Source organism: Dioscorea cayenensis, chromosome 7 (genome assembly GCF_009730915.1).
Source record: "Dioscorea cayenensis subsp. rotundata cultivar TDr96_F1 chromosome 7, TDr96_F1_v2_PseudoChromosome.rev07_lg8_w22 25.fasta, whole genome shotgun sequence".
In the NCBI taxonomy this organism is placed as follows: Eukaryota; Viridiplantae; Streptophyta; class Magnoliopsida; order Dioscoreales; family Dioscoreaceae; genus Dioscorea; species Dioscorea cayenensis.
Genome location: NC_052477.1, coordinates 25,299,059 through 25,327,042, shown reverse-complemented (window position 1 = coordinate 25,327,042; position 27,984 = coordinate 25,299,059). Strand labels below are relative to the sequence as shown.

Below are 27,984 nucleotides of genomic sequence, written 5' to 3'. Positions count from 1 at the left end.
TTCCAATATCTTTTTTGGAACCATTAACCACACATCAGATATAAAGTGTGGGTCAACCGAACCCAAAACCTAGTCTTCCCAGGCTTACTCTTTACTGCCTTTACTCCTTATGTTGACACGTGCCTTGTGAGAGCATGCCTGCATGGGATTTGGTTGGTGCTACATCGCCAATGACATATCGTCCCTTGCCATTGGCTTGCTGACAAGCATGTATGACACTCCAGGTTTTCCGGATACACAACCAATTTGTACTTTCGTTGTCGCCTCCTTGTCTGCCCCAATGTGACCAATGGTTCTCCCACCATCCCTTTGTTAACCAATAGTCATACTGATGTAAGAGATTGATGACCAATGGTCATCCCTGTCAAGATGGGAGTTAATCTCCCCCACAACCTCTAAGGGAGCTTCAAGTGAACTGGTTACAATTGGACGACAAGTGATCAAATCTGGAGCTTGCCAGCCTATCTACTACTCGTCGATGTGAGGATTAGTTGAGATGCAAGATCTGAATTCCTACCGATGATCTTTCCAAGGAATCTCATGTAAACCGAGGAAGCTCTGGGCGGGCATGGGAGTTAGTTTCCTCCAATTGTGCCCATCTTTGGTACTAGGAGGACAAAGCTCTCCAGTGTACACCAGAATTTCAGCATTGCTCCTCTAATGTCAGTGTTAGTGAACACTCTTCTCGTCATGCAAGACTTGGTCTTCGATATTATCACATGTTAGCATGTATCCCAAGTCTTGCATTGGGATTCTACTTTCTCTCTTTTCTATTGTTAAACTCACACATGCATGTAATATATATGTAGAAACATTGAATGTGAAAGTGTGTGGTTGTTTTATTGCTCACAAAACATTGTATTGAAGACTATCTCTGCCTAAACTCTTTTTCACCCACCTCTTTCCTTTCCTCTTCCACCTACAGCCATGTCTACAACTTCGACCAACTCTTCTACTACCTCTCCAATTATCTCTTCTCTGACAGCCTTGGCAATTAACATCGCTAGTATAAAAGCACACAAGGGTCAAACTACTCTAAGTGGCGCGAGCTCTTCCTGGTAGTCCTCGGTAAATATGCTCTTTGCAGCCATGTTGAAGAACCAGCTCCTTCCTCTCCTAATACCGAATGGCAACAGTAGGTCTACACCTCCTATCCTGGTTATACGGCTCGGATTTTGCTAAAATGCTCGACATTGTCATGTCTTTTGGTACAAATGCAAAGTTCATCTGTGATAGGGATGCAAGTGTACATGCTGATTGTGTAATAAAGTGTGCGTGAATACTGAGTGTTGGTGCACAGGGAAGAAAATGAATACTAGTAATAACCCTAATTCTAAAAAAATAGCCTAACTAATGAAGTGATGTGTGTGTAAGTAAAGAAAGCATAAACAAGAAATACTGTAAGAAATAAGAGAGAAACCAAGGGAAGAAACGATGTCCGACCATAGCATTCCTCTAGGGTTATAAAGTATAGAACAAAGGTTATCTAAGTATGCAATCTTATTTGGACCGAGAGGTTTCCAGAACTATACTAAACTCTAATTTCTCTGGTAAAGAATAATTGAATAGGTGTAGAGCTAATACAAACATCCACATAATCGCATTAACACTCTATGAAACCTCACAGTGAGCTAATGATGATCTCTTAAGTAGATAATCTCTCTTAAAGAGCACGGAGGTTACCATTAACTCCACAGGATTACAAAGAGCATGGAGATTATCATTAACTCACTTGGGAGTATTGAGAGAGACTGAGTCTCCAAAGTACTGTATACCCAAACTTACTCATAATTCCCTCTAATCACGGCATGGCTATGCTAGGTGGGTATTTCTACTCGTCACAAAGCGCATCAAGTATGATAGCTATGGTTTTCACCTCGTTAACAACCAAGCATTCAGATATGTAATTAGATTTAAATAGAAATGATTAAAATTAGAAAAACAATTAAAGCATCAAAGATCCAACAACCAATGACAAAATGTAAACTCTAGAGTTCGACTATGCCCAAACATCTACAAATTAACCCTCTATTAAAGGAGGGCAAGCATTCAAAATGTAAGATTTAGGGGGAAACATAGAAAATATTAAAACCCTCTTCTCAATCGTATCGAAGAAGGATCACTAGAAAAGCCTTAGGAAAGCTTCTGCGCATGTCTACAAGGTGAGCTTGATGGCTACGATCTTCAATCCCCTTGAATGTGGATCCAAATATCCCTTGGATTATCCCCTTGAGTGCTGGAGATTCATCTCCTTTCTTCCCTAAATTCGGCTCCAAAAATCATCCAAAAAGAAAAACCAAGAATGCCCTAAAAATCCTCATAAGTTCAATTTATACCCTACTACTTACGGGCTGCTTACCGGAGTAGGGACATGGCAGTAAGGGAGATGGAGAAGATGGTCGGGAGAATTATGAGATCACTTACGATCGTAAGTCCCATCCATAAGGTCTTTTATTTTTGTTATGGTCAAACTTACGGCCGTAAGCGCTAGACTTTAAACTTCACTGTATTGCTTCTTGCGACCGCCTTTACGGGCGTATGTTGTGGTCGTAAACTCCTCTAGATGGTCCTTATAGCCATTCTTATAGATGTAAGCTACGCTCGTAAGGTTCTTTGATTTGGCTTTGAATCCTCATTATGAGCATAATGATGCCCCCAAGGTTCTCTGGAATCTACTTACGACCGTAAGGTGGGCCATAAACTGCCAGTAAGCCACCCAATTTTACCTTGTTCTTATTCAAATGATGCCAAGAAAACTCCAACTTTTTCATCTAGTGTCTAAAATGCTTCTTTTGGCTCTCTCTCTCTCATCTTGAACTGCTACCCTACGCCTGAGAATGTGAAATACACTAGATTTAGTATTGAATTCCACAATATGATTCTAATATATGCTGGATGAGTGTACAAAATGATATGAAATATATGAAAATTGTACACTCATCAATTTTGGATGCCACTAAGAATCTCTTCTGCGATAACAAGCGTAGTCATCCGATTCATCTAGAGGCATAATTTTGGAATGTGGTAGAAGGCGATCTCTCCTTCATTGACTACTGTAATCGCCTGAAGACCTAATTAGCCGATGTCCTCAATTACATCAGCTAGAAAATCTCCGATGAGACCTTGGTGCTGACAACTCTTCGTGCATTGAATGATCACTACTCCACCCTGGCGACGATCCTCCCCATGCAGTTGCTATTTCAAAGTTTTATTAGGTTTGATCTCTTTTGTTACTTGAAGAAATTGATCATGCCTGCAGTTCAAAGAACAAGACGGCCACCGTGCTCCTCACTGTCAGATCAGGTGACAACAACACAAACCTGGGTTAGCACGGCTTTTGTGATCTTGGCAATTGCATTGACCGTGGTGACCACAGCACCTCTGGAAGCCAGGTCACATACCGCGGTGGCCACTAGCGTGGACATGACGGCGGTCGTTCTGGCCAAACTGGCAGATGTGATGGCAACACTTCCTTTATCCTACTTCCTTCATGCCGATGTCACCTGCACCACTGCCATCTTAGGACCAGATAGTACTGATCAATGCCCTTAACTCCATGTTGCTTCAGCAACCTGCTGTCAACTGGTACATGGATATGGGGTGATTGCGCATATGACCGCCAATGATGGTATACTTGCTTGTTCCTCTTTTTCTACAAAGAATTTTTCTAAGAATGTTATAGTTGTTGATGGATCCCTTATACCTATTATGCGCATGGTTATACTATTCTCAATTCTGCTCATCATCCTCTTTATCTTCATGATGTCCTGATCACACCTCATATAGTAAAAAACCTTATCCGTCCATAAATTCACATCTGATAACAAATGTTCAATTGAATTCGATCCATTTGGTGTCTCTGTGAAGGACCTTCAGACTAGGCACAAGATTCTGAGGTGCAATAGTTCAGCCAATTTATGTCCCTTTTTCCCGAACATCACCACTCCCGCTCTATTTGATGCTTGGCAATTAGGTTGCCACATTTGTATTTCTTTTTCACATTCAAATTCTGTTACTACTTCTCCTTTTGAAATAATCCATTATGACTTATGGACCTCACCAATAATGGATTTCATTTTTATATAGTACTCTTGATGATTTTACACATTTTTTCTAGGATTTTACTTTACGTGTCAAAAATCGATGTTTTCCAAACACTACATCAGTTTCATGCTTTTGCATCCACACATTTCCCCACACCCATCAATAACCCACAATATGACAATAGTTGTGAATTCCATAACACTCCACTCCATGACTTTCTTGCTTTCTATGGTATTCTCTATCACTTCTCTCGCCCCCACACTTCACAACAAAATGGAAAAACCGAAGATGCATTCGTAATATCAATGACATTCTTTGCACATTGGTTTTCCAAGCCTATATGCCTCTGTCCTACTGGGCTGAGGCTATACACACTGCCACTTATCTCCTTAACCATTGCCCTACCAAAAACCTCTCTACTCTGTATGAAGCTCTTTATCGCACCACACCATCTTATGCTCATCTCCGCGTTTTAGGACTCCTTTGCTATTTGAACCTCTCCGCCATTGCATCACACAAACTAACACCATTATCCACCCCATGTATCTTTCTCGACTATCTTTCCGATCATAAGGGATATCGATGCCTCGACAAATCCACTTGTCACATTATCATATCACGGCATGCCACATTTGATGAAACTTAATTCCCTTTCTCTCGGCAGCAGCACACGTTACCTTCTGTTTATGATTTTCTTCATGATTTCCACTATACACACCATGTCTATTGTTCTTTCCACTCTTGACCAGCTTCTCTCACATGTCTCTAGCGCCCAGACCTCTAGTGCAAGCATCACCACACCACTAGCCGCACCACCATTGACTACCTGGCCTACCATCAATAATGCTCAACCCATGCAAACACATGGAAAATCTGACATCACTATTCCCAAGAAACTCTTAAACTTAAACAACAACACCAGTGCCCTCTCTCCCATTCCTAAAACATATCATACATCTCTAAAGAATCCTAATAGGTATAACTCTATGCTTGAGGAATACAATGTTTTATTACATAACATAACTTGGCCTCTCATATTGCGGCCTTCCAGCATCAATGTTGTTACTGAGAAATGGATTTTTCAGCATAAAATGAACCTGATGGCTCCCTCATAAGGTACAAGGCTTGGTGGATTGTTCATAGCTTCACCTAGCAGCCTGGCATCGACTACGATGAGACTTTTGGTTTGGTTGTCAAACTTGCCATCATTTGAGTGGTCCTTAGCATAGCCATCACCAACTCTTACCCTGTCCATTAACTCGATGTTATGAATGCTTTCCTCTAAGGTACTATCTCCAAAACTGTATATTGCCAACAACATTCTGACTTTGAAAATTCCTCTCACTCGGCCTTGTTTGTCGCCTAAATAAGTCATTATATGGGCTTAAAAAAGCACCGTAATATTGGTTATAGCATTTCACTCACTTTCTTACTATTCTCAAATTTATCTCCTCAAAATCATATTCTTCTTTATTCATCTACCGCCGCCGCACAGACCTTGCTTATTTACTTCTTTTTGTAGATGGTATTCTTCTCATAGCCTCTACAATTATGCTTCTTCGCTGCTTTATTGCTTCTTGAGCCAGGAATTTGGAATGACCGACCTTGGCAATCTTCGTCACTTCCTCATCTTGCATGTGACTAGAAAATTCAAAGGTCTTTTCCTACCTCAGTACACTTATGCTTCAGACATACTAAATCACCCAGCATGCAACACTGCAATCCCTGGTCAACTCCGATTGATACATGCTCCAAATTGTTAACTTCTTGCACCTCCCCAGTCTAAGACCTTACAAAATACTGCAGCCTCACCGGTGTCATACAATACCTTACTTTCAGTCGCCCTAACATATCCTATGCCTCTCAATAAGTTTGCTTATTCATGCATGATCCACGCGAACCACGCTTCCATGTCATCAAACATATCCTACATTACATCAAAGGTACTATCAACCATTGCATGTAGCTTCACTCCACCTCCTCGTATAATCTCACAACATACTCGGACACCAATTGGGTAGGTTGCCCAGATACATGCAAATCCACTTTAGGGGATTGTGTGCTTCTTGTTAACAATGTCTTACATGTACCTTTCTTCTAATCTAATGCAACACCAACGTATAAAGCAAGTGGAGATCAATCTCCACTTCATCCGGGAAGAAGTAGCCCTTGGAGAAGTCTGTGTTCTTCGTGTGCCGTCTGCAACACCAAGGGACTCACCACAGTTGTCTTCTCCCAGTTCAAAACCAGTCTGAAGGTGTTACCGAGCCACGTTCCAACTGAGGTGGGAAGTTAGAGAACACTCTTCACATCATGCATAACTTGGTCTTCGATATTATAGCATGTATCCCGGGTCTAGCGTTGGGATCCTACCTTCTCTCTTTTCTATTGTTACACTCATGCATGCATGTAATATATATGTAGAAACATTGAATGTGAAAGTGTGGGATTGTTTTATTCCTCACAAAATAGTCAGCTATGAGGACTGAGTATATGTTGGAGGATAAGAAAAGCTACCAAGCACTTGAAGAATAACACGACTCGGTCATATTTATTACCTATTTTTTTGGAGATTTTTTTTAAAATTTTATGTGTTAGTTGTGATATGCTACTATCCATTGGATAAGTCTCAATTATCATCTATAAATAATAAGAAGAGTTGTCTTAAATCAGAGCCATTGAATAAATAATTATAGTTCCAATTTCTTTTCCAAAATGATCCTTAATTTTTTCATTATTCATTTATCATTTTTATTTTCCTTAAAATCCAACATTTTGGTATCCGAGCTATTAGATTTGAAGGACCTATGGATGATCAACATGGCTACTACCATTATGTCTGCTCTTTAACCTCCAGTTTTCAATGGCGAAAATTATCAAGTTTGGCCATCAAAATGAAAGCTTATTTGAAAGGGCTTGGTTTATGGCAATTAGTTGAAGATGAGAGGAGCAAACAACCTTTGGGAGACAATCTGACCCTCAATCAAATGAAGGCTCATGCAAAGGAAGAAGCAAAAACTCCAAGGGCCTTATCCTTTATTCAAGTTGTTGTTTCAGAATCAATTTTCACGAGAATCATGACTTATAAAACATCCAAGGAAGCTTGAGATGCGCTACAAGAACTATATCAAGGTAATGACAGAACAAGATGTATGCAAGTGCTAAATCTCAAAAGAGATTTTGAGATTCTACGAACGAAAGAAAAAGAGACCATACAAGCCTACTTTGACAGGTTAATGACTGTGGTGTTAAGGAAATGGTGATTGTAAGTTTGCAACAATGATTTGAGGCAAAAATTTCATCTCTAGAAGATTTAAGAGATATTAGTCAAATTACTTTGCCAGAACTAATCAATGCTTTACAAGCACAGGAACAAAAATGATGTATGGGAGAGGAATGAGTAGAATAGAAAGTTAAAGAAGCATATCTAGACAAAAGTTCATCTTCAAAAGGAAAAAGAAGAATACTCCAATGCGACCATTGCAAGAAGGTAGACCATGAAGTGAAAGATTGTTGGCACAAAGGAAAACCTCAATGTTTCAAGTGCAAAAGATTTGGACATTTACAGGTAAATTGCAGATTTAAGGATGAAAAATTTGCAAATTTGGTAGAAGAGGCCAAAGAAGAAGTTCTTTTTTAGATTAGTTGTGAAAAGTGCATCTAGTTAAGAGAAGTGCTTCACAAGTTTTAGAAATGTGGAGAGAAGTGCTCCATGATGTTTGAAGTTTGGAGAGAAGTACTCTAAAACAAATATGAAATTCTTGAAGTTAAAAATTGTGCAGCTTTGAATCAAAGGGGAATGTTGGCAGTGATTAAAAGCTGCAGTTGCTGATGTGGAAAGGTTGCCGAAGTGGAGGATAAGAAAAGCTACCAATTATGTGAAGAATAATAAGACTCGGTCATATTTTTTACCTATTCTTTTGGAGTTTTTTGGATTTTTAAGTGTTAGTTGTGATATGCTATTATCCATCGGATAAGTCTCTATTGTCATCTATAAATAATGAGAAGAGTTGTCTTAAATCGAATCCATTGAATAAACAATTGTAGTTTCAATTTCTTTTCCAAAATGATCCTTATGTTTTTCATTATTTGTTTGTCTTATTTTTTTTTTTCCTTGAAATCCAACGGCATATTCTCATTCTGAAGCCGAACTCGATTTGCATGATGTCTTTTATCATGAAAAAAAAGGAAAATGAATAATTATCTGACCATTTGGGACATTTTTGTTTCAACAATGATAAAACTTTTTTGAATAGAAAAATGAGATATTTGAAATTTTATTTTGACAAATAATTTTCAAATATTTGCATATTTAGAATTATTTAATTTTTGAAAAAATTTTAAATATGATACTACAAGTATATACTACTAATGGCATCCTAAAAGAATGATGTCCGCCAATCGGTCCATGCCTCAAGTCATAAATATTGATCGCAAACCAAATTCACTTTTTAAGTCCAAAATTATTATTAAAATTCAAAATTTAGTGTACAATTAAAGTTTATGTGCATATTTAATATATATATCCCCTCATATATTTATTGTTTACTTTAATATTTGTACTTCAAAAAATATCAACTAGCTTCATGTAGTTATATTTTTTTCACTTGGTTCATAATGTGACATAACATATGAATGAAAATAGACTTCAAATAGTTTTGATGGTTAGGTTAGGTGGAAACCGCATAGCTGTGTCGCTATTATAATTTTATACCCTCACTACAACAAAATTGATAATTAGTGACAAATTTAATGTGAGCCCCACCCCTTAATTAAATCCTAGCTGTTTATGTGATTTTAATCCTAGACGTTCATTTTATTTTTTAGTTTCAAAACCCTAATAGTCTCTTCACCTCCCTAGGTTTTAGATCGACATTTTAAAAGAAAAAGAAAAAGAAAAAGAAAAAGAGAGAGACCTAGCCTCATCTCTTTCTCTCGCTGTTGGTGTCGGGGGCGAGAACGGGAGAAGGGTCTTGTAGTCAAGGATTTGTTTTACTGTTATTGTTGAGGTAAGGTTCTTGGGTTTATTTCACTGGTGGCCACATAAGTTTCATAAGTATAACACTATGGCCACAAAAGTTTTTTTGTAATGCTATGGCCATTTATGTTTACTCCGGTTACATGGGTGGCCACAACGGGTTATTTCGGGGCTATTTTCGGCGAAATTGATGTTGTGGTTGCCAGCGTGGCTTATTAAATTCATAACTCTATTTGCGTGGCAGTCCACCTCAGCAGACAACTGAGTAATGCCATGTCATCTCCATGTTGGCATCACATGTGGCAGACTAGAGGGTAAGGTTGCCAGTTTAGTGCATTCCACAAGGTCAAAGGTCCCTTCCTTGTCTGAGAGCACCCCCATTTTCTCTCCACAGTAAGCTTGCCTTCCCACCCGGCCATCTCATCCCTTCCACTGATCTCAGCCACATTCTCCTCTGAAAATCCCAGCAATTAACCCGGTAAGCTTCTACTTTGGTTTTGTTTGAGTTAATCGACAGTGTATTAAAGTTCTTTCTTACATGTAACTCAATTGAACAACATTCTTATAGGATATACAAAGTTGAAGCTTTGATCCCACCAATCTTCCCCGGTAAGCTTCTATTTTGGTTTTGTTTGAGTTAATCGACTGTGTAGTAAAGTTCTTTCTTATATGTAGCTCAATTGAACAACATTGTTACAGTGTATTAATTGACAATGTATTTTGGTTTTGTTTAAGTTAATTGATAGTGTATTAGTGTGTGTTTGATTTTTTGCATGTAGCTCAAAAGAATCAGAACAGGATAAACAAAGCTGAAGCTTTGATCGTAAAAGTAATGTGTCTATTTTACCTGTATTTGGACCAAAAGAAATTACATGTAAAGCTAATGTTTTTATCTGATTTTGTTTTTTTTTTTGTCAATTGTTGGATTTTGGAAGGAGAGAGGTCCCAACTCTTCAGACAAGTAATTTGGTGGTTAGTCTCTTAATGAACTTAATTAATCATTATTAGATTTGATAATTTGTGCTTTTTTGGGCATGCATAAAGAGAGATCCCATTATGCTTTAAAAAAAATTATACAATCTATGTTTGGATTGAACAAATATCCTTTCTTTTGCTTGGAGGGTCTTTCTTTTGCTTGAAGGTTTATTTTGGCTATTGAGGAAAACATAAAAAAATAATCATATGATTTATTGTGTATGACAGTTTTATGTACATAACTTGGTTATGAAAATAGGTTTGGTGTAAGTATAATGCTTGTTTCATTATATTAATATGTTGGTAATGTGATGATTTGTAGATTTAGATTATTATTGTATATGAGAGTTTTATGTACATATGTTGGTTATGAAAATAGGTTTGGAGTAACTATGATGCTTGTTTCATTATATTAATATGTTGGTAATGTGCTGATTTGTAGATTTTAATAATCTAAATCCTGATTTGTTATTTTATTCCCAAGTGATAGCAAGCAGCAAGTGTGATATGGAAGATGATTTGAGTACTAGCTTGGTTGATGAAACTGCATCTGAAGAAGAGGATTTCACAAATCCTGACTTTGATATCTTAGATGGTAATGATGATTATGAGCAGGTCATGAGTGAACAAAGACAGTGGGACATTGACATCTACTCTTATTCAGAATTCAACAGTCCAAAAGGAAACCCTGATGTTGGTGGTGAACCTGATACTAGTGATGAAGAAAGTGACTCAGAAAATTGCAGTTCTGAAGACTTGTTAACAAGGAAGGGATCAGATGATGATGGTGAAAGTAGATTTCTGGAGTTTAATGAAGAAAAGGATCTCTACAACCCAAAATTAAGAGTTGGAATGGTGTTTAGGGACTTTGACCAACTGAAGAAAGCTTGTAGAAATTGGGGAATCAAGCATAGATTTCAGATTTGGTTCCCTCAGAATGACAATAAAAGGGTTATTTGTGCATGCCATAACAAGCAATGCTCCTTCAAGATCTATGCAGCTCACATGAAGAAAGATAATCCATTGGTACAGATTAAAAGTGCCAACCTTGATCACAGCTGTGGGAAAGTCTTCAATAATTTCCATGTAACTTCAAAGTGGCTAGCTAGTAAATACCTTGATAAATACAAGGCTGATCCGAATTGGAGTTGCAATGGTTTAATTAAACAAGTTAAGGATGACCATGGCCTCACAATTTCTGCTATGAAAGCTTGGAGAACCAAACACTTGGCAATGAAGTGGGTCAATGGAGATGCATCTGAGCAATATACAAAACTGTGTAGGTATGCAGCTAAACTTAAACAAAGTAATCCAGGGAGCACAGTGATTTTGTGGAGAGATGAACAACACTTCAAAGGATTTTATGTTTGTTTGAAGCCATTAAAGGATGCCTTTGGGTTAGGTTGTAGGCCTTTTATAGGACTGGATGGTTGTTTCCTGAAAGGCCTCTATGATGGCCAGTTAGTATCTGCAGTTGGAATTAACCCAAATGACTACATATTTCCCATTGCATATGCAGTAGTATTGGTGGAGAATACAGAAACATGGGCATGGTTTATAGAGCTATTAAGGGATGATTTAGAGATTTGGAACAACAGATATGGCACCATAATGAGTGATTGGCAAAATGTTTGTTTTTCTGTCCTTAAACTACATTATAATCATGGTAACTGTGATTTAATTTGTCCATTGTAACTGCAGGGCTTCAAAAGGGTTGTTCAAGAGATATTCCCAAATGCTGAACACAAACTGTGTCAGGCATATCTACACAAATTTCAAGGAGAAGTTCAAAGGGAAAGCCCTAAAAGATTACTTATGGAATGCTGCAAGGGCTTCATATGTTCAAAGGTTTAATTACTGGCTTGGAGAAATAGAGAAAGAGAACCCAGATGCAAGAAGATGGCTTGATCACGAGGATAGACCACATGCAAGCTGGACCAGGGCATTGTTTGGAACTTCATGCAAGTGTGACATCCTATTAAACAATATTTGTGAGTGCTTCAACAGGTATATACTTGATACAAGGGATAAGGGAATTATCACAATGCTTGAGATGATCAAGGTCAAATTGATCAGGAGGATTAAGAGGAAAAAAGATCAGATGCTGAAATATAAGGGAATTATATGCCCAAAGATCCAAACCAGGCTTGACCAAATGAAGAAAGAGGCTCAGTGCTACACAGCAGATTTTTCAGGTGGACCCAAGGTTCAAGTCATAGGGATTGGAGGTTCCTTCATTGTTAATATGATTGAGCATACTTGCACATGCAGGAGGTGGAAATTAACAGGTTTGCCATGCCCTCATGCAATCAGTGCCATATATGGCAATAATCAGCAACCAAAGGAGTTTGTACATGCTGCATAGCTGGCGTCCACATATCTAAGGGTCTATGAGCATTACATAAACCCTACCAACAGTGAAGAACTTTGGCCAGAGGTGAATGATGGTACCAGAGTGATCCCACCTCCAATGGGGAGAAGAAAAAAGGGAAGGAAAGCAACTACAAGGAGAAAAGAGCCTGAGTAAATTGAAAAAACCTTGAAGAAATCAAATTAAGATTCCAACACTTCTGGCAAAGGCAAACAAAAATTGGCAAGAAATGGTTTAATCACAGTAAAATGTGGCATTTGCCATGAAACATGCCACAATAAAAGGCTCCATTATAAAGTAAGGGGTTTTTGTCTTATTTCAGTTCCAATGCAACAAAAATTAATTTGTTTGAGCTAATAAAATTATTTTTGTAATGATTGCAGGCCACACCTTCAAATCTTGGCTTGAAAAGACAGAAACTACTTCATGTATTGTTTCTATATATATATATATATATATTTGCATTTCTGATGAGTTGCAAATATGCATTACTTATTTTATCTATGTTTTCTTTGTAGAGAAGAAAGAATGATGCACCAAAAAATGCTTCAAGTGGCAATGTTGCACCTCCTGATGTCATTGGTACCCAGCAGTCTCAGTCATTCAACCTAGTGATATTACAAGCCAGGGACAAAGTCTAAATGTGAGAATTAATAGGTCAAGCAATGTCAATGTTGCTAACTTGGGGAATGTCATCTACTGCACAAGAGCAACTCAATCTCCACCTGCAAACATGGCTTCTTCCCCAGTCAGAGATGATCTTGATGCCAACCTAAGTCAAGTGTGAAGCTGCATATTGCCAATGTTTTAATATAGACTGCTAATATTTTTCTTTAATGTAAACTGGGAATTGAATAGTTGGGAATTGTATAAGTTTTCCAACTTTGATTTGGTTGTTATTCTGTGTTGTTTAATGTCTCAAAATTCTATTGACTGATTGTTTAATTTGGATATGTGTTGTTTAATTGTTGTGTTCTGTCTTCTTTAAATATTGTGTAGAATTTCTTTAGTTTTCTTCTAGATTTCTGCAGATTTCTATTGTGCAGGATGTTTGCATTGTTTGTATTGTGTAAAATTTCTACAGTTTTATTTCAGATTTTTGCAGATTTCTATTGTGCAGAATGTGTAAACTTTCTGTAGTTTTATTCTAGATTTATGCGGATTTCTATTGTGTAGAATTTTTGTATTATTTGTATTGTACAGAATTTCTACAACTCTTCCAAATTTGTGAAGCTCTTCCAACATGTTTGTATTGTATATATATTTTTTTGCCTGGCTTTAGTTGCTTTTCCCAGATTTCAGATGATCTGTATTGTGCAGTTTTTTCCCAGATTTTTCCCCAGGATTTAGCTTTGCATGCAAACCAGGGCAATGTTTGTATTGTGTAGTATTTTTCCCCAGGTTTTACTACCTATTCCCATGATTTAGTTATGCCATATTGTCTAATTTTTCCCCAGGTTTTAGTACTTGATTTTTCCCCAGGTTTAGCATTGCATAAAAATTTGTACATTCTCTATTTTTTCCCAGGTTTTAGTAACTTTTTCCCCAGGTTTCATGTCTAGCTTTTTTCCCATATTCTTTCCCCAGGTTTTATACAAATTATTGTACAAATTAGTACAATAATTCTGCAGATTTTGAAGATTCTGCAGATTTGATCTTCATTCAATTACACAACTAAAAATTGTACAATAATTTTGAGAAACTCTTAGGAGAAGGTTGCCAACCATAATTCTCAGGTGAAAATCACACAATTGAAATAATAATTCAATTGAAGAAACAAATGGAAAATAATAACTCAAATTAAGTTGCACAATAGACCTAATAACAAATACAAACACTGGAGAACTTCTCACAATCTCATAAGCATTCATTCAAAACAAAATTAAATTTGAATCTCACAATACAAAGAGACAATCTCGACTAGTTGACAAACACATTTAACTTCTCACAATCTTGACTCTTTTACAAACAGTCTGGCCAGAGTGATGCCTGGTTCTAGCCGAAATGGTGCCAGATTCTTGCCAGAGCGATGCCCTAGTCTGGCTGAGAGAAAAAGGACTGGGAGCGAAGTTAGAGTGAGGTTGTGAGTCTGTGAACTAGGGCTAGGGTATCATTTCAACATTGGGGATGGCCTTATGAGAAGGGGGGAGAAGAAGATCGTCTATAGTCTGGTCTGCCACATGTGATGCCGACGTGGAGATGACATGGCATTACTCAATCATCTGCTGAGATGGACTACCACGCGGATAGAGTAATGAATTTAATAAGCCACGCTGGCAGCCACATCATCAATTTCGCCGGAAATAGCCCCGAAACAGCCCGTTGTGGCCACCCATGTGACCAGAGTAAACATAAATGGCCACAGCGTTACAAAAAAACTTTTGTGGCCATATCATTATACTTATGAAACTTATGTGGCCACCAGTGAAATGAACCCCAAGGTTCTGAGTTATTTTGTTTTTGCTCTTTCTTATTCTTGTTTGTGATGTGTTACTAGTTAGGGTTAGGGTTTGGCGAGAATTGATTTGATTTAATTTGAAGATAAAATTCAGAAATTTCCTGTTAGCATAGCAGAGATCTCTAATTTATTTGGAAGATCTAGAGACAAAATTTGGAAGAGATCAGAATAGAAAAATTGTAGATCGAGGTCTTATTTAGCTTGCTGCTAAATTTTTAAATTTTTGCATGAGTATCCTGTAAATTATAAGCTTTAAACACAGGTGGCGGGGTCAAGATTTTTGTGCAGACTTGATTTCATTTTTGATTTATTTTGTGATTGTAGATTCTGATTTAGATTTAGATTTATATAAGAAAGTTGTAGAATATGACTTTATCTTTGTGAGATATGATCAGATTTCTATAAATGTGCTCAACGATATTTCTGCTAAAAGTATGAAGTTTGGTTAGACAATTTCATGATCTTATATATGGAATTTGGAGAGTATTTAAATACAAAAGTTGTAGATTTTGATGTCACCTAAATACCTTCAAATTTTCAGATTTTATATATCTATAATTTGTGAGATATAGCCCTATTAGTATAAGTGTCTCGGATGATATTTCTGTGCAGAGCCTGAAGAATTTTGGCCATTTTTGATGATCATGAATATTGAATTGGATAAGTTGAAAAAATAGGAAAGTTGTTCATTTCTGAGTTATATGATTGTAAGTAAAATTTTATTATTTTTAGAGTTGTAGATTGAGAGATATGCATATATTAAAAGTATATGTCTGAATTATAAGTTTGCAGAAATAGTTGGAGATTCAATTGAATGTTATAAATTAAGTAGTACTCTAAATTATGTGAATTTTGGATATGTCATAATATTAGGTGTCTAATTTTCCCAGAATTTTGAAATTTATGATTTGGAAAAGTGTGTGTGAAGTTATGAGGTTTTTAGTACTCATTGATCATGCCGGAATTATTGATATGGCCCTTAGAGTGGGTAATTGCTATTGTACCATCACAATAATCAATATTTGGGAGTGCAGAATAATAGTTTGAACTTTTTTCATTTGTACCATTCTAAAAATCTTTTCTTTTTTATACTATTGCTTGTTAGCCTCGATTTTGGTATTGAAAGCTAATAGGATCTCTTCCCAAATATAGGACATGCAAAGGTGTAAGGTTTGGGAGTATTTTTCAGATACATTTTTAGTTAATTTTTGATCAATTATTATTATTTTTTAAATTATCTGTTCATGTTTGGATTCAAGTAACTGGTTTATTTTGCTATGATAAAATGGGATCATGTCACTGCTAAAAATTTTGTTTGGCAAATTACTTGTATTTTGCCCAATCTGAATTTTGATAGTTTATTGTTTTGTGAACATAAAGTATTTTGACATAGAAACTAGTCTCCAATTAACTATGCACTAACCCTATCACTGGGGGTTAAACATTGACTGTGTCGACACGTATTTTGTTTTAGAAACTATATTTTCCCACCTCTTTTCGTCGGTGAAGAATAACGACCTCTGATAATTTTAGCTCGGGTCACAGAGGGTAAACATATGACTTTTGATAAATTTTGTCTCGGGTTACCGAGGGTAAATATATGAATTCTATGATTTTGTTTTGGCAATAGTTGTTTGGGAGACCTATATGCTCAGTTTTTGACACCTGTGTTTGCCTGAAATAATTTTGATTTCTGATTTTCTCATTTTGATAAATTATGATTTTGTGTAAATGATCCCAAAATTTTTAGTGGGTGCTTACTGGGATGTCAAGCTCATAATTTATTGTTTAATATCTTTTCAGATCAAGAGTACAGTTGAGTGGCGGATAGCTTATTGCGATCGTTAGGTAATCATCAAATATTAGCATGTAATAAGTCCCGTTTATTGTGGGCCTATGTTTTATTTGAATAAGTTTGTATTGTTTTTTTTTTTTTGCAATCCATTGAGTTTGAATCTTTGTTCTATTTTGGATCAGGTTTTGAGGCCTTATATGTCTGCTTGGTTTCGCCCTTATAGGTGTACGGTCGTTTGTCAATGTCCCAGGTCCATAGAGCTGGGTTCAGGGCGTGACATTTAAATTTGACATATTAGATGTTTGTCACATGAAATAAAAATGTTGATTGATTAATTTATTTATGTTGATTAGTTTTAATCAAATCACAACTAATCAATATTATACATAAATTCTCTTCCATAATAATTTTAGACTTCTAAACTTGAGAATGATCTTGATTTGCTAGCGACAGGCTACCATTCATTATAATTCTATGCAGTGTTTTAAAACCTAAATAAACTCGATTTGGTCAACCCAGTTCGACTCAACCTAGTTAAGTCATTAAGTTAGTTCCTATAAAAAAAAAATTGAACTTAAAACTCAAATTTGACCCTACTAACTAGTTGGGTACCCAATGAACAAATTGATCCAGAGCCAAGTTAGCTGAGTCTGTTTGAAAACTACCTTTTTTTTTAGGGGGCACCAAAATAGCACAATTTTAGATCATTAGACTATTATAACATGTTTGTTGGATTTGATTTAGGAAATTAAGTTAGTATTTACAAACTATGAGAAAGACTATTCATTTATGGTACTTTTAGGAGCTTTTGATTAGTTGTAAGTAGCTGTAATGTAACTAGTTGTACAAGTAAAATACTGTTTGATTTGCTGTGAAATGAGTTTTATATGTAAAAAGCTTTATAGTTTGCAGGTACTTTTGTAGTATTTCAACTTATAGCAACAACAAAACATTTGGGTTAAAATCACCATTCTCTATTCTCCACAAGAAGTTTGCATGGTGATCCATTGTTAACATAAGTAAACATATAATTATTTATATTTTATTTAACTTAATATTGTATTTTAAAAGACCAATTTTTATTTGATTTTAATTACGAAAATATTTTTTAGCCATAAATTTAAAGAATATTACATATTTTTCATTTAATAAATGATCATCAAATTAATTAATCAATTAATTAATTAATTAATTCTCTTACATTAGTGCTAATGGTAGATAGTGAGAGTTAACTCAATTAATTATTGTTTTAGGCATCAAATTAAAGGCGATTACTTTTTTTTTAATTGAATAAATACAGCTAAATTAATTAATTAATTATTTTTTCTTACATTAGTGTTGACACTAGTGATAGATAGTGAAAGTTAGATTAATTATTTAATTTTAAGTATAAAATTAATAATTAAAGGATTTTATGTAAAATATTAAATAACAAGTGTTAATGATAGATAATGGAGTAATCTTATCCTTTTATTTGCATAGTGATCATATCCCTCAACTTACATCAAACCAAAAAATAAAAAGTAAATACAATATTCTCAATTACAGCAAACCAAACAACAATACAACAAACCAAATAGCTCCTTAATGTATTATTGGTTTTCAATTTTTAATCAATTTAGAATGTATCTAATATATTTATGCAATTAAAATTACAAAAATACATATTATTTATGACTGAATCAACCTCTTTTCAAACTCGATTTGACCATTGATCCGTGAACAAGGAGCCATCCCAGGTCACCTTGGATGAGATTCAAAATATTGATTTTATGAGCTATCTACATAAGGATAAATCAAAGAGTTGTAATCAAACTACACGATTACTGGAATAATGTATTGACATAGAGAAAATCATATAATAGGACCTGCATATATAGTTTCAATGTGACTAGATAGGGCTAAAGCTAAACTTTATGGGTAACTAAGAAATAATCCCTATCTTTTAATTTCTAATTTTACCCTTTTTCAACTCAAATCCCAACCTCTCCACTTAATTCCTTAGAATCTTGGCTCTTCGACAAGCACTCCATCTCTCTCGTCGGCCTCACCAATACTAGCTTAATGATCTATTTCTTTGCCAAACTCACCTAACATCACATGCACATCATTGAAGCTTAAGATCTCATCCCTTCCCGCAAATCCTGCACTCCAAGCACCTTTGTCAAGCTCCAGCTTGGCACTGAGCTCCGTTGTACTCATCTTGCCATCATACACTTTGCGAACGCCACTTGGAATAAAGATATGTTGTTCACCACCACTAACACCTTCAATAAGATTCTTATCCTCTTTATCGAAGATCACATCATTCCCAACAAAAATGAAACCCTCGGCTACCTCACTATCCCCGTCCACGAGCATGTGGGTCTTGCTAGTAGCAACGCAGGAGGAGAGGATGGAGAGAACCATATAGCCCAACATCAAAGAGGTTGTAATCGGTGTTGAATCAATGACAGGAATCATTGGAGAGATAAGGGCCTACGAGGAAGATTTGGGAGATGGTGAGATTGAGATTGCAACAAACAAGGTGAGCTTGATAGGGATTTAAGGGTTGGATTGTGAGTGCCAAAGGGAGAAATAGGAGGACGACGGATTGCTTAAGATAGAGGTAGGTTGAGAGGGTGTAATGAGTGAAATTAGGGGCAATGCGGTAGAGGAGGAACTTGTAGGGGTCACCAACTCACCGGCAATAGTAGTTGTGATACTTGGATGAAGTAAGAAATGAGAAAATTGTTAAGGGTAAAAATATAATTTTATTAAAATAATTAATATCAAGTGTTAAGCCCCGACCCACGGGCCCAGCATGAGATAATTGTTGCGGCATCCTGAGGATGGTTACACACACCACTCAACCCTTGAGTCTCCGCATGGCTAACAAAACCCTGGTTTAAACAACACTAATAAAAATATACGAAATAAGGAACACAAAGATACATAGTGGAAACAAAAATATCATAACCTGATAGTAGAGTTCAATGAAATATGCTCATCACAAATTCAACAAAGTTTCCAAGGAACTAAACAAGCATACAAACTATGCACAAAGAGTTCAAACACACTAGTAGATCCATGTCATTATACAACATGTTCATATTCAAAGGATAACATACATAATACTGGAAATGTATATAGATAGAAAGATAATGCCTAGCACTCCGCCTCGTCACAACGCTACTGTCGGCTAGAGCCTGGAAGAAGGGAGAGGGTGATTAACCTAAGTCACTCAGTGACCGGGTTAGAACAATTCTAAGAGAATATGAAAACCAAATCGATAATTTGTCAAATAACCAACTTTTAAAATAAAACATATAGATATGAATAAATCAACATGAATATAGAACCATAAATATCTAAATTAGAAACATAGATAGCATAAAAGATTCATTTGGCTCAATAAAGGGTTTCACATTCAAAAATCATCCTCGAGCATAATATTAGTTTTGAAACACCAAACTATAAAACTCTTCACAAAACTCATTCTTTTTCTATTCAAGAGTATATGGGGGATCATTACAGAAATAGTACATCATAAGAATTATGAATTTCTCAAATATCACATTTTCATCTCAGTCAATCAATCAGTGGTCTAGAAAACCCTCTAAACTCTAGCCATGGTTTAGTTCAGAGCCGTCAAGGCTCTTATGTCCTTGGCATTGACCCACTGGTTCCATATGGTGACTTTAGACTCCTAATGTATCATTCAATTAGGGTTCTATGCTCCACCTGAAGAGGACAAATAAAACCGGGTCCTCCATACCACCTCTAAAGGCTAGTTTGTGGGGACCTCCTACTGCAGCGGGTAGGTTACAACCCCATCACCATCAAAACAGCCTATAGGTGTATTAATAATATCAACCACATAAAGCATATCCATTGGTCCATGACTAGGACTATATTTACATGCCGGGAATGAGTATCATTTTCACTTAAATTAATGTCACAAGTATTATATGTGTATAAAGTGTCATACTTCATTTCAAACCTGATATACCAATATAACCATAAATATTTTTATCAAGCATCATGACTTTTGATTATAATTCAATAGCATAGAAATTCATTTCCAAACCAACCAAAAAATCGATTCATAATGATAAAACCATGGAAAACTCTCAAATAAGCTATAAAGATTTTTAAGTAATATTCTAATAAAATCATGAAGTCACAAAACCCACTCACAACTTAGGTGATTTAAAACCCCGGGTCTCTTCTGCCAGGTCCTTACCTCAAGCTGAGCTCTCACCACCTAAATACACACACACACACACACACACACACACACACACACACACACATACAAAACAAGCAATAATGAAGTAATGGAAAACAAGAATGAAACCTTATGTTCAACCATGCAATGTAGCCCTAACAAGACCTAGGGTTGGCTCATGACTAGGTTGCAAGGTTTCCAATGAATTCCTAAGGGTCTGAGCTTTACTCTAAACTTAAGAATCCAAAGAAACAACCAAATTCTATAGATGCTACAGTTGCTGAGCTACAGTGATAAAGAACCCTCGCAAGAATTGGTTCAAGGATACAATCAATCATGGAAGAAATAACAATGCCACTAACCTCTCAAGTTACAACAACAACCAACAAGAAGAAAGACAAGAATCAAATCACAATCCAACCCCTAGATCATCCATCCATCTAACAACAAGGGAGAAAGAATGGAGATGCTTACCTCTAGCCCTTAATGAGGAGATGAATGGATCATCGGGCTCCAAACTTGGAAGAATAAGGGCCAACAGGGGTGTCCTGTGCGTGGGCGCACACCACCAACAAGGGTGTGCCTGGGTGCCAGCAGGGGCGTGCCTGGGGGTGCCCTGCGGGAGTAGGCAGCCTATAGGGGAACGCTTGCCCTACGGATGCAGGAAGCCTAACAACTGCCCAATGAGCACGAGCACGTTGCCCAGCCTTCGATCCAAGCCAAGAAGGCGAGCACGCATGCGCACGCTCAATCGTGCGAGTCCAAAAATGATTCAAATGCACTCAAATAGACTAGGTCTAAACTGCTGAGGCAAAAACAAATAGACTCGAACAAGAGTTCGAGTTGACACACACCAAAAAGCCGAAACACCACATCAAGGCCCAAAAAGACATGATCAATTTTGAGAGGATTTTATGTGGTACTTGACTAAGCTAGGGTTTATTTTGTCATGTTTAAATTTGGGAGAGTTATTTTGGACTTTATCTGATTAACATAATCACATATCGCTTGTTCCTTTGTGACCATGGACAAATATAACACTCTCCTCAGCTCTTGTACTGTTGGTTTTCTTAATGAACATGGATTATCTATGTTTTTAATATATATATATATATATATATATAGTACCAATATCATTTGTTGTTTCATTCATCTATTTGTAGTTTTAAAATTACTGAGGGTAGAGCCAGGCATTAAGTCTCCTACGAGCATAAGGTGTTCACCCACTGGGGAGGCAAGTTCAAATCGCATATCACATAGATGGAGGCCACAATTATTATAGTGTACAACTCTTCTTTTGTGTCCATCTCTAATACATGACTTGTCCACATTTATATATAATAATAAAAAAAACCCCAACGGGTGGATCTTCTCTTAAAACCAACATGAAGTAAATATTGTTGCACATGTTCATTGAAAGTTAATGTTAATGAAAGTTTCACATGGCAGCACAAAAAGTTTAAAGAATTTTAATATATGTAGTAGTTATAGACAATTAATTTTAAATCAAATAAAGATATACATATATATATATATATATATGGCGAAACATCCTTTATGGACGTCCAATCATTAGCTATTGGATCGCGATCCAACAACCGATATTAATAAACAGTAGTACTGTGTGCTATACTGTTTCAAATAGTAATTACTGTATTTGTTACTGTATTAACTATTGTTCATTAATGTTGGTCGTTGGATCAAGATTTAATGACTGATAATGGACGTCCATAGATTTCTTATCTATGGATGTCTATAGATGAATGGTCCTCTATATATATCTTCATCAAAGGACTTTGTTAATTCAAAATAATAGGTTTATAGTCTCATAAACTTTCTCCTATACTATTTTGTTCGCACTAGACTTCTTAATATTTTGTAAATCTCTATAATTTTTTGGAAATTTTTGTTCACATGGAATTTTCAGTTTGTTATTATGATTATTATTATTATTATTATTATTATTATTATTATTATTATTATTTTTTAAATATGAACAAAACTTGAGACAAATGGGTCTTAACTTGTTACCCTCTTTCTTCTATAAAAAAAGATATGTCTTCTCACAACTTTCCATTATAAAAATAACATTGTTTTATTTATTAATTGGTTTAAAAAATCTTCCTATATTTTAAACAAACCCCATAAAATACATGTAGCAAAACAAAATGTAGTAATTAACAAAGAAAATATGGGATAAAAATTAATAAAAATAATTCTTAGTAGTGTGATTTCTTTAATAAAGTGAATAAATTATAAATATATGTATTTAAAAAACAATTAAAAAGGATTACAAGTTAGGACAACTCAAAACATAAAGAAAAATGATAACCAAATACTACCTTGAGTTCTTTTTTTTAAAAACAATTGTACTGTGGTAATAATCACATGGAAGAATCATCTATCAATGTCAGCAGATGAAAGGATATCAAGTTCTACTTTTCGAAATCAAAGTGCAGTTAGGAACAAAAATTGAAGTTGAGGGTGATTTTGAAGTTGTACTTGACGGTGATTGATATCGTATCCGATGAAATTAAACATTTTTTAAACCCCAATGTTGTAGATTTCGAAAGGAGTTATATATGGTTAAATTGAGCGACAATAGAAAAAAAAAATTTCAATAAGCTTTTATTAGGCTATAGTCAAATATTATCTCAAAATATATATGACCCAATTGGAATAAACGCTTCAAAGTTGGGGAATTATAAAAAAAAATTCCAGCTTATAATTAAATTTTGATTCAAGCCAAATATGGGGGATTTTTTTTTTTAACATTTTATTAATTTATGTATATTAATGCCAAATAAAACATGTGAAAGTGAGTAGATATCCACTTTTAATTTAATTATATATATATATATATAAGTTAGTCAGTAGAACGTGACTTAAACTTCTCCAATGGGACAACCTTTTTTGTCACTCATTAATTAACTAGTCCAGCAAAAGAGCTCCATGTCAAACTGTCCATACCAAAACCCACCAGTGAAGCAGGTTCACATTATTACCATCTAAACAATTTCACGTTCTCCCTAACCAATATTTCCGGCTTATAGTTGTTAACTTTCTTGATCAGGCCCGCATCTTAACACCAACTGGGATAGGCTTTCAAACACAAAGCTTAAACAAATGCAAGCCCATTTCCTATTATCGATTCACTTTTTCTGCGTGGTCAAAGGCTTCTTATATATTATATAAAATCCATAAAATCCTAGTAAAACAAAACAGTTGTTGATCCTTAATTGCATGTAGGTACTTCATCTCCTCTCAAGTCAAAAGTCATAGGCTCAAATCTACTGATAATTTATTCACAATTCTTTTTTATTTTTAAATTGTTTTTAACCAGTTCGATTGGAACGAGCAGACAAAGTAGCAATCAAACTAATATATCAAAATATGTAAGAGTTGCCTCAAAATTCCATCAGCTGTGTAGATAAGGCCCAAAAAAATACAAACTAAGAAGACAAGAGCTAAGGGCATCCAGAAAACAATCCTCAAGGGATGGGTCGTTTGTCAAGGGTGTCACTATGGGAAGCAAGAGATAGTTAGAGCCTCAACCAGTACAATATATAGTTGGGTTTCATCCTTTCACCTACCTAGATCAGTGGCAAGTGAGCCAGGATGTGGAGATCGACTTCTGTGAATTATGAAATAATAATATAATTTTTAATCTAACAATTTCATTAAATTACCACTGAAACTAACTTTTTTTTTTTTTTTTTGAATAAAGTGAAACTAACAAATTAATACACCTATTTACATAGATGCATATGTACTTAGGAAGCGATTCCTTGTTCTCTGTAACAACTAACCTGTCAGAGTTTGTAGTTGTTAACTTTGAAAAGATCATTCCTATTATCTACTAATAAGCTGATCCAACCAATGGTCAAACAGCCCATCTTTTCAACTAATCACCACCCAAACCTACAAATTGTTATTGCCAAACAATTCATGCCTTCAAAACAATTCCACGTTCCCCATGGCCACTCCTGGCCAGCAGATAGTTGTTAAATTCTTGAGCAGGCATGCATATGTACTAACCCCAACTCGGACATAGGCTTTCAAACAAAAAATCTAAACCAAACATATTCTTTATTGTGTGTGAATATATATATCACAAGTTGCCTACCTAATGGTTTACCTTTTTATTTGTATTTAACCTTTTCTGAGCAATGCTGCATACTAACCTTGTGATCACTCCTCTGACGCATCAGGCACTAACACTTGATTAAATTGAAAGATTCAGACTTAACTATCAAACATAGCCTCGATTTCTTTTGCTCACTTACCACTACCCCTGCCCCTGGTAAAGCTCAACCATTGTTCCTTTTTGTGCCAGGTAGGATGGATGATCATCTGCATTGATTATTTTCTACTTTACCCTGGCTGTGTCTGCATGTCTTCCACTGTGTTAGGTGCGGTGCAATTTAATTTAGAGTTAATTCATCTTGTATCTTTTTCTATATATGTATTTATATATTTGGGTTCCTCAAATTTTACTGTTATGGATTATGCATCCTTTTTTCTACCACATTTTAATATTTTATCATAGTTTTTTTTTTAAATTCCTATCAATAAAAATATCATATATCATCACTTGTGGGTCTGCATCATAATTTTATTATTCTAACTAGTTATAATGTCTATATGGTCACTTTTTGTACCTTTAATTATATATCTCTCAATTAGGGTAATTTTTTTTTATAGGTCACTAAACTATGGTCTTTTTTTCATTTCAGCTACCGAACTTCAATTTGAATCAAATTGGTCACTTATCTTTCATTTAATTTCATCGGAAGGTCACTTGGGTTTTCCACCCTTTTCGCTTACCTAGCTGCTGGAAAAGCTAAGTCAGCATCCCCGCAACACGTCATTAGACCCGTTTCGCTTATCTACATCACATGAAAGACACCACATCATTTAACACCTGCCGCATCATTTAAAACCAGCCCGCCACATCAACATAACCATTTTTGAGAGGAAAAGGTAAGTTTTCAGACAGGATGATCTCCTTCTTGGGTTAGCCTTTCCTTTGTTCTTGAGAGATAATGTGAACAGGGAATAGGACGACAAAGCATTGCATTCACCGGTAAGAGTGAGCGAGGGAGGTACGGTAAATTAGGAGAAATGTCCAGCATGGGAAGAAGCACAGGAGTGTTGTAAGTTCCTTTTTTGAAACCCTAACCATAGAGATTTTGATTTTATTTGTTTTTGAGATTATATTGCAAAGAGTTTTATGTGAAGTTGGGGTTTACATTTGAAGTTAGGGCTTTCACAATGAGAATAAGGTGGGTTTTGACATTGAGAATGAATGGTGTTTGATGGCATTTTTATGTACAAATGATACTTTATTTTGTTGTTCAAATTTTTCAATGATGTTGCATTGCCTAGTTTGAACATATACTGACAAAGGTGTTGTATTCTTAATTGTGGCTCTCAACAAACAATGCTTAGAAAATGTTCAGTGACATAATTTTACTTGTTGTCTCTATTGGTTGTTGTAATTTGATGACCGAAAAGCTAGAAAATTAAACACAAATGGCACTATGGGTAATGGACATAATAATTTGGCAGATTGTATGGCATTAGGTCTTGATAAAAACAAGTTCTTATTTAATCGAGAACCTTAATTGTGTCTTATATTAGGGGTTGATGGAAGCATCCGGACAAATGACATTCTTGGCTTTACATTGAGGAAAACTATGGCTAGTCTTTTTCTTTTATTGATTGCTACTCTACTTTGATGATATGTCGGTCTTTTTTTTCGTTTACCCTACTTTACTTGATGTTTATTTTGATTATAACTTTACATTGGTATAGTATAGTGACACATAGAGAATAAAAAAAAAATTAATTATTTGCATGATTGTTTCAGTTTTATGTCAAAAAATACAAAGCTAAAAATACATAGAGAAAACCTACTTTGATGATATATCTAGTTTGAAGATATATTGATTTATTTGGCCTGTCGATTGTATAGTTATTGATTTTGATTGTTATTATAGCCAAAAAAGAGAAGAGAAGGTGACATGACTATACATAGACAAAAAATTAAAAAGCTAGAAAAGAGAAGAGAAGAGAAAAAGAAGAAGAGAATTTGACACATAGCTAACTGTACATATATGTATTTTTTTATTTTTTATTTACCTTGTTTGATTTGCATGGCTCTACATAGAGGAAACCCACTTTAGATAGCTGACACAATAAGTGAGTTTCCTTGTTCAATTAGATAGTTGATTTTGAAGATGTTGTTCTTTTTTTCCTTTTTCTTTATTTTCTTTTTGACCCTACCTCATGTTTACTTGATGATGATTTGGGTTGTTTCTGGACATGGGTATTTGATGGTGACTGGTTGCATTATTTTCCTTATATCAAAGTCCAAATAAATCTAATCCCATTTATTACCTTACAAAGTGTCCACGCTGATGTTTCAAGTGTATTGTTTTTTTTAATAGGATTGCATGTTGGTTATTGCAATATGATTATTAGAGTGACTGGCTAGTTTGGTTAATTATTTTTCCCTTAGAGAAAGGTTATGAGTACAACAAACATCTGCAATTGCATTAATTATTTTTCATCAGTGTTTTTCATCTATGAACTTGGTAAATAACCGCATAGTTTATCTATTCTTTTACATTCTAAAGCATCTAATCCTTTATTTTTTGAAGCCTAATAGAAGCTATTTGTTTTTTGTTTATTTTTCTTCCTTTGCTTTGATGAGCTTGTTAAATAATTGCATAGTTTATTCTTTTATTGCTCTTCCCTGTTTTGCTTGTTACTTTAGAAGATTGCAATTGCGTGTAATTTTGATGAGTAATTTAGGGTTTCACAGTAAAGCAAACTTGGTTTGCAACTATTGCAAATTCTTCATGGCTTATTTATTTCTCTATATCCTGATTTATTTATTTTTCTTATCCATTGATGATCATTAATTATTTGTTTATTTCATACCAAGCCAAGCAACTATTGTTCTTTGTTGGTTTGTTTGTTATTTTATGTGGTTATAGTTGAAACCTAGCCACATAAATAACCTTAGGTTGTCTTCCATTTCAATACCCAATGGTGATTTGTTCACAATAAAGATGTAGTATACCATTGGTGGTATAGAAGGTTTGGTAGGCTATGTGGGTTAAAGTTGTGCATATTAGAGGTTGAT

The 27,984-nt window shown here is 35.3% G+C and overlaps 1 protein-coding gene across 1 annotated transcript; it reads left to right on the top strand.

The window, feature by feature from the left end:
- Positions 1-3,423: 3,423 nt before the first annotated feature.
- Positions 3,424-12,362, top strand: LOC120265228. Its single transcript, XM_039273109.1, has 3 exons — positions 3,424-3,532; positions 10,440-11,619; positions 11,699-12,362. The coding sequence occupies exons 1-3, from the start codon at positions 3,424-3,426 to the stop codon at positions 12,360-12,362; spliced, it is 1,953 nt and encodes a 650-aa protein (XP_039129043.1).
- Positions 12,363-27,984: the final 15,622 nt, after the last annotated feature.

What these genes read in the sequence shown, in the direction of transcription:
- LOC120265228 (XM_039273109.1), top strand. Translation starts at nt 3,424, where the DNA reads ATGACGGCGGTCGTTCTGGCCAAACTGGCAGATGTGATGGCAACACTT. An exon ending in TGCCATCTTAGGACCAGATA is followed by an intron (nt 3,533 to 10,439) that starts GTACTGATCAAT and finishes GCTGATTTGTAG; the next exon opens with ATTTTAATAATCTAAATCCT. An exon ending in GGCACCATAATGAGTGATTG is followed by an intron (nt 11,620 to 11,698) that starts GCAAAATGTTTG and finishes TTGTAACTGCAG; the next exon opens with GGCTTCAAAAGGGTTGTTCA.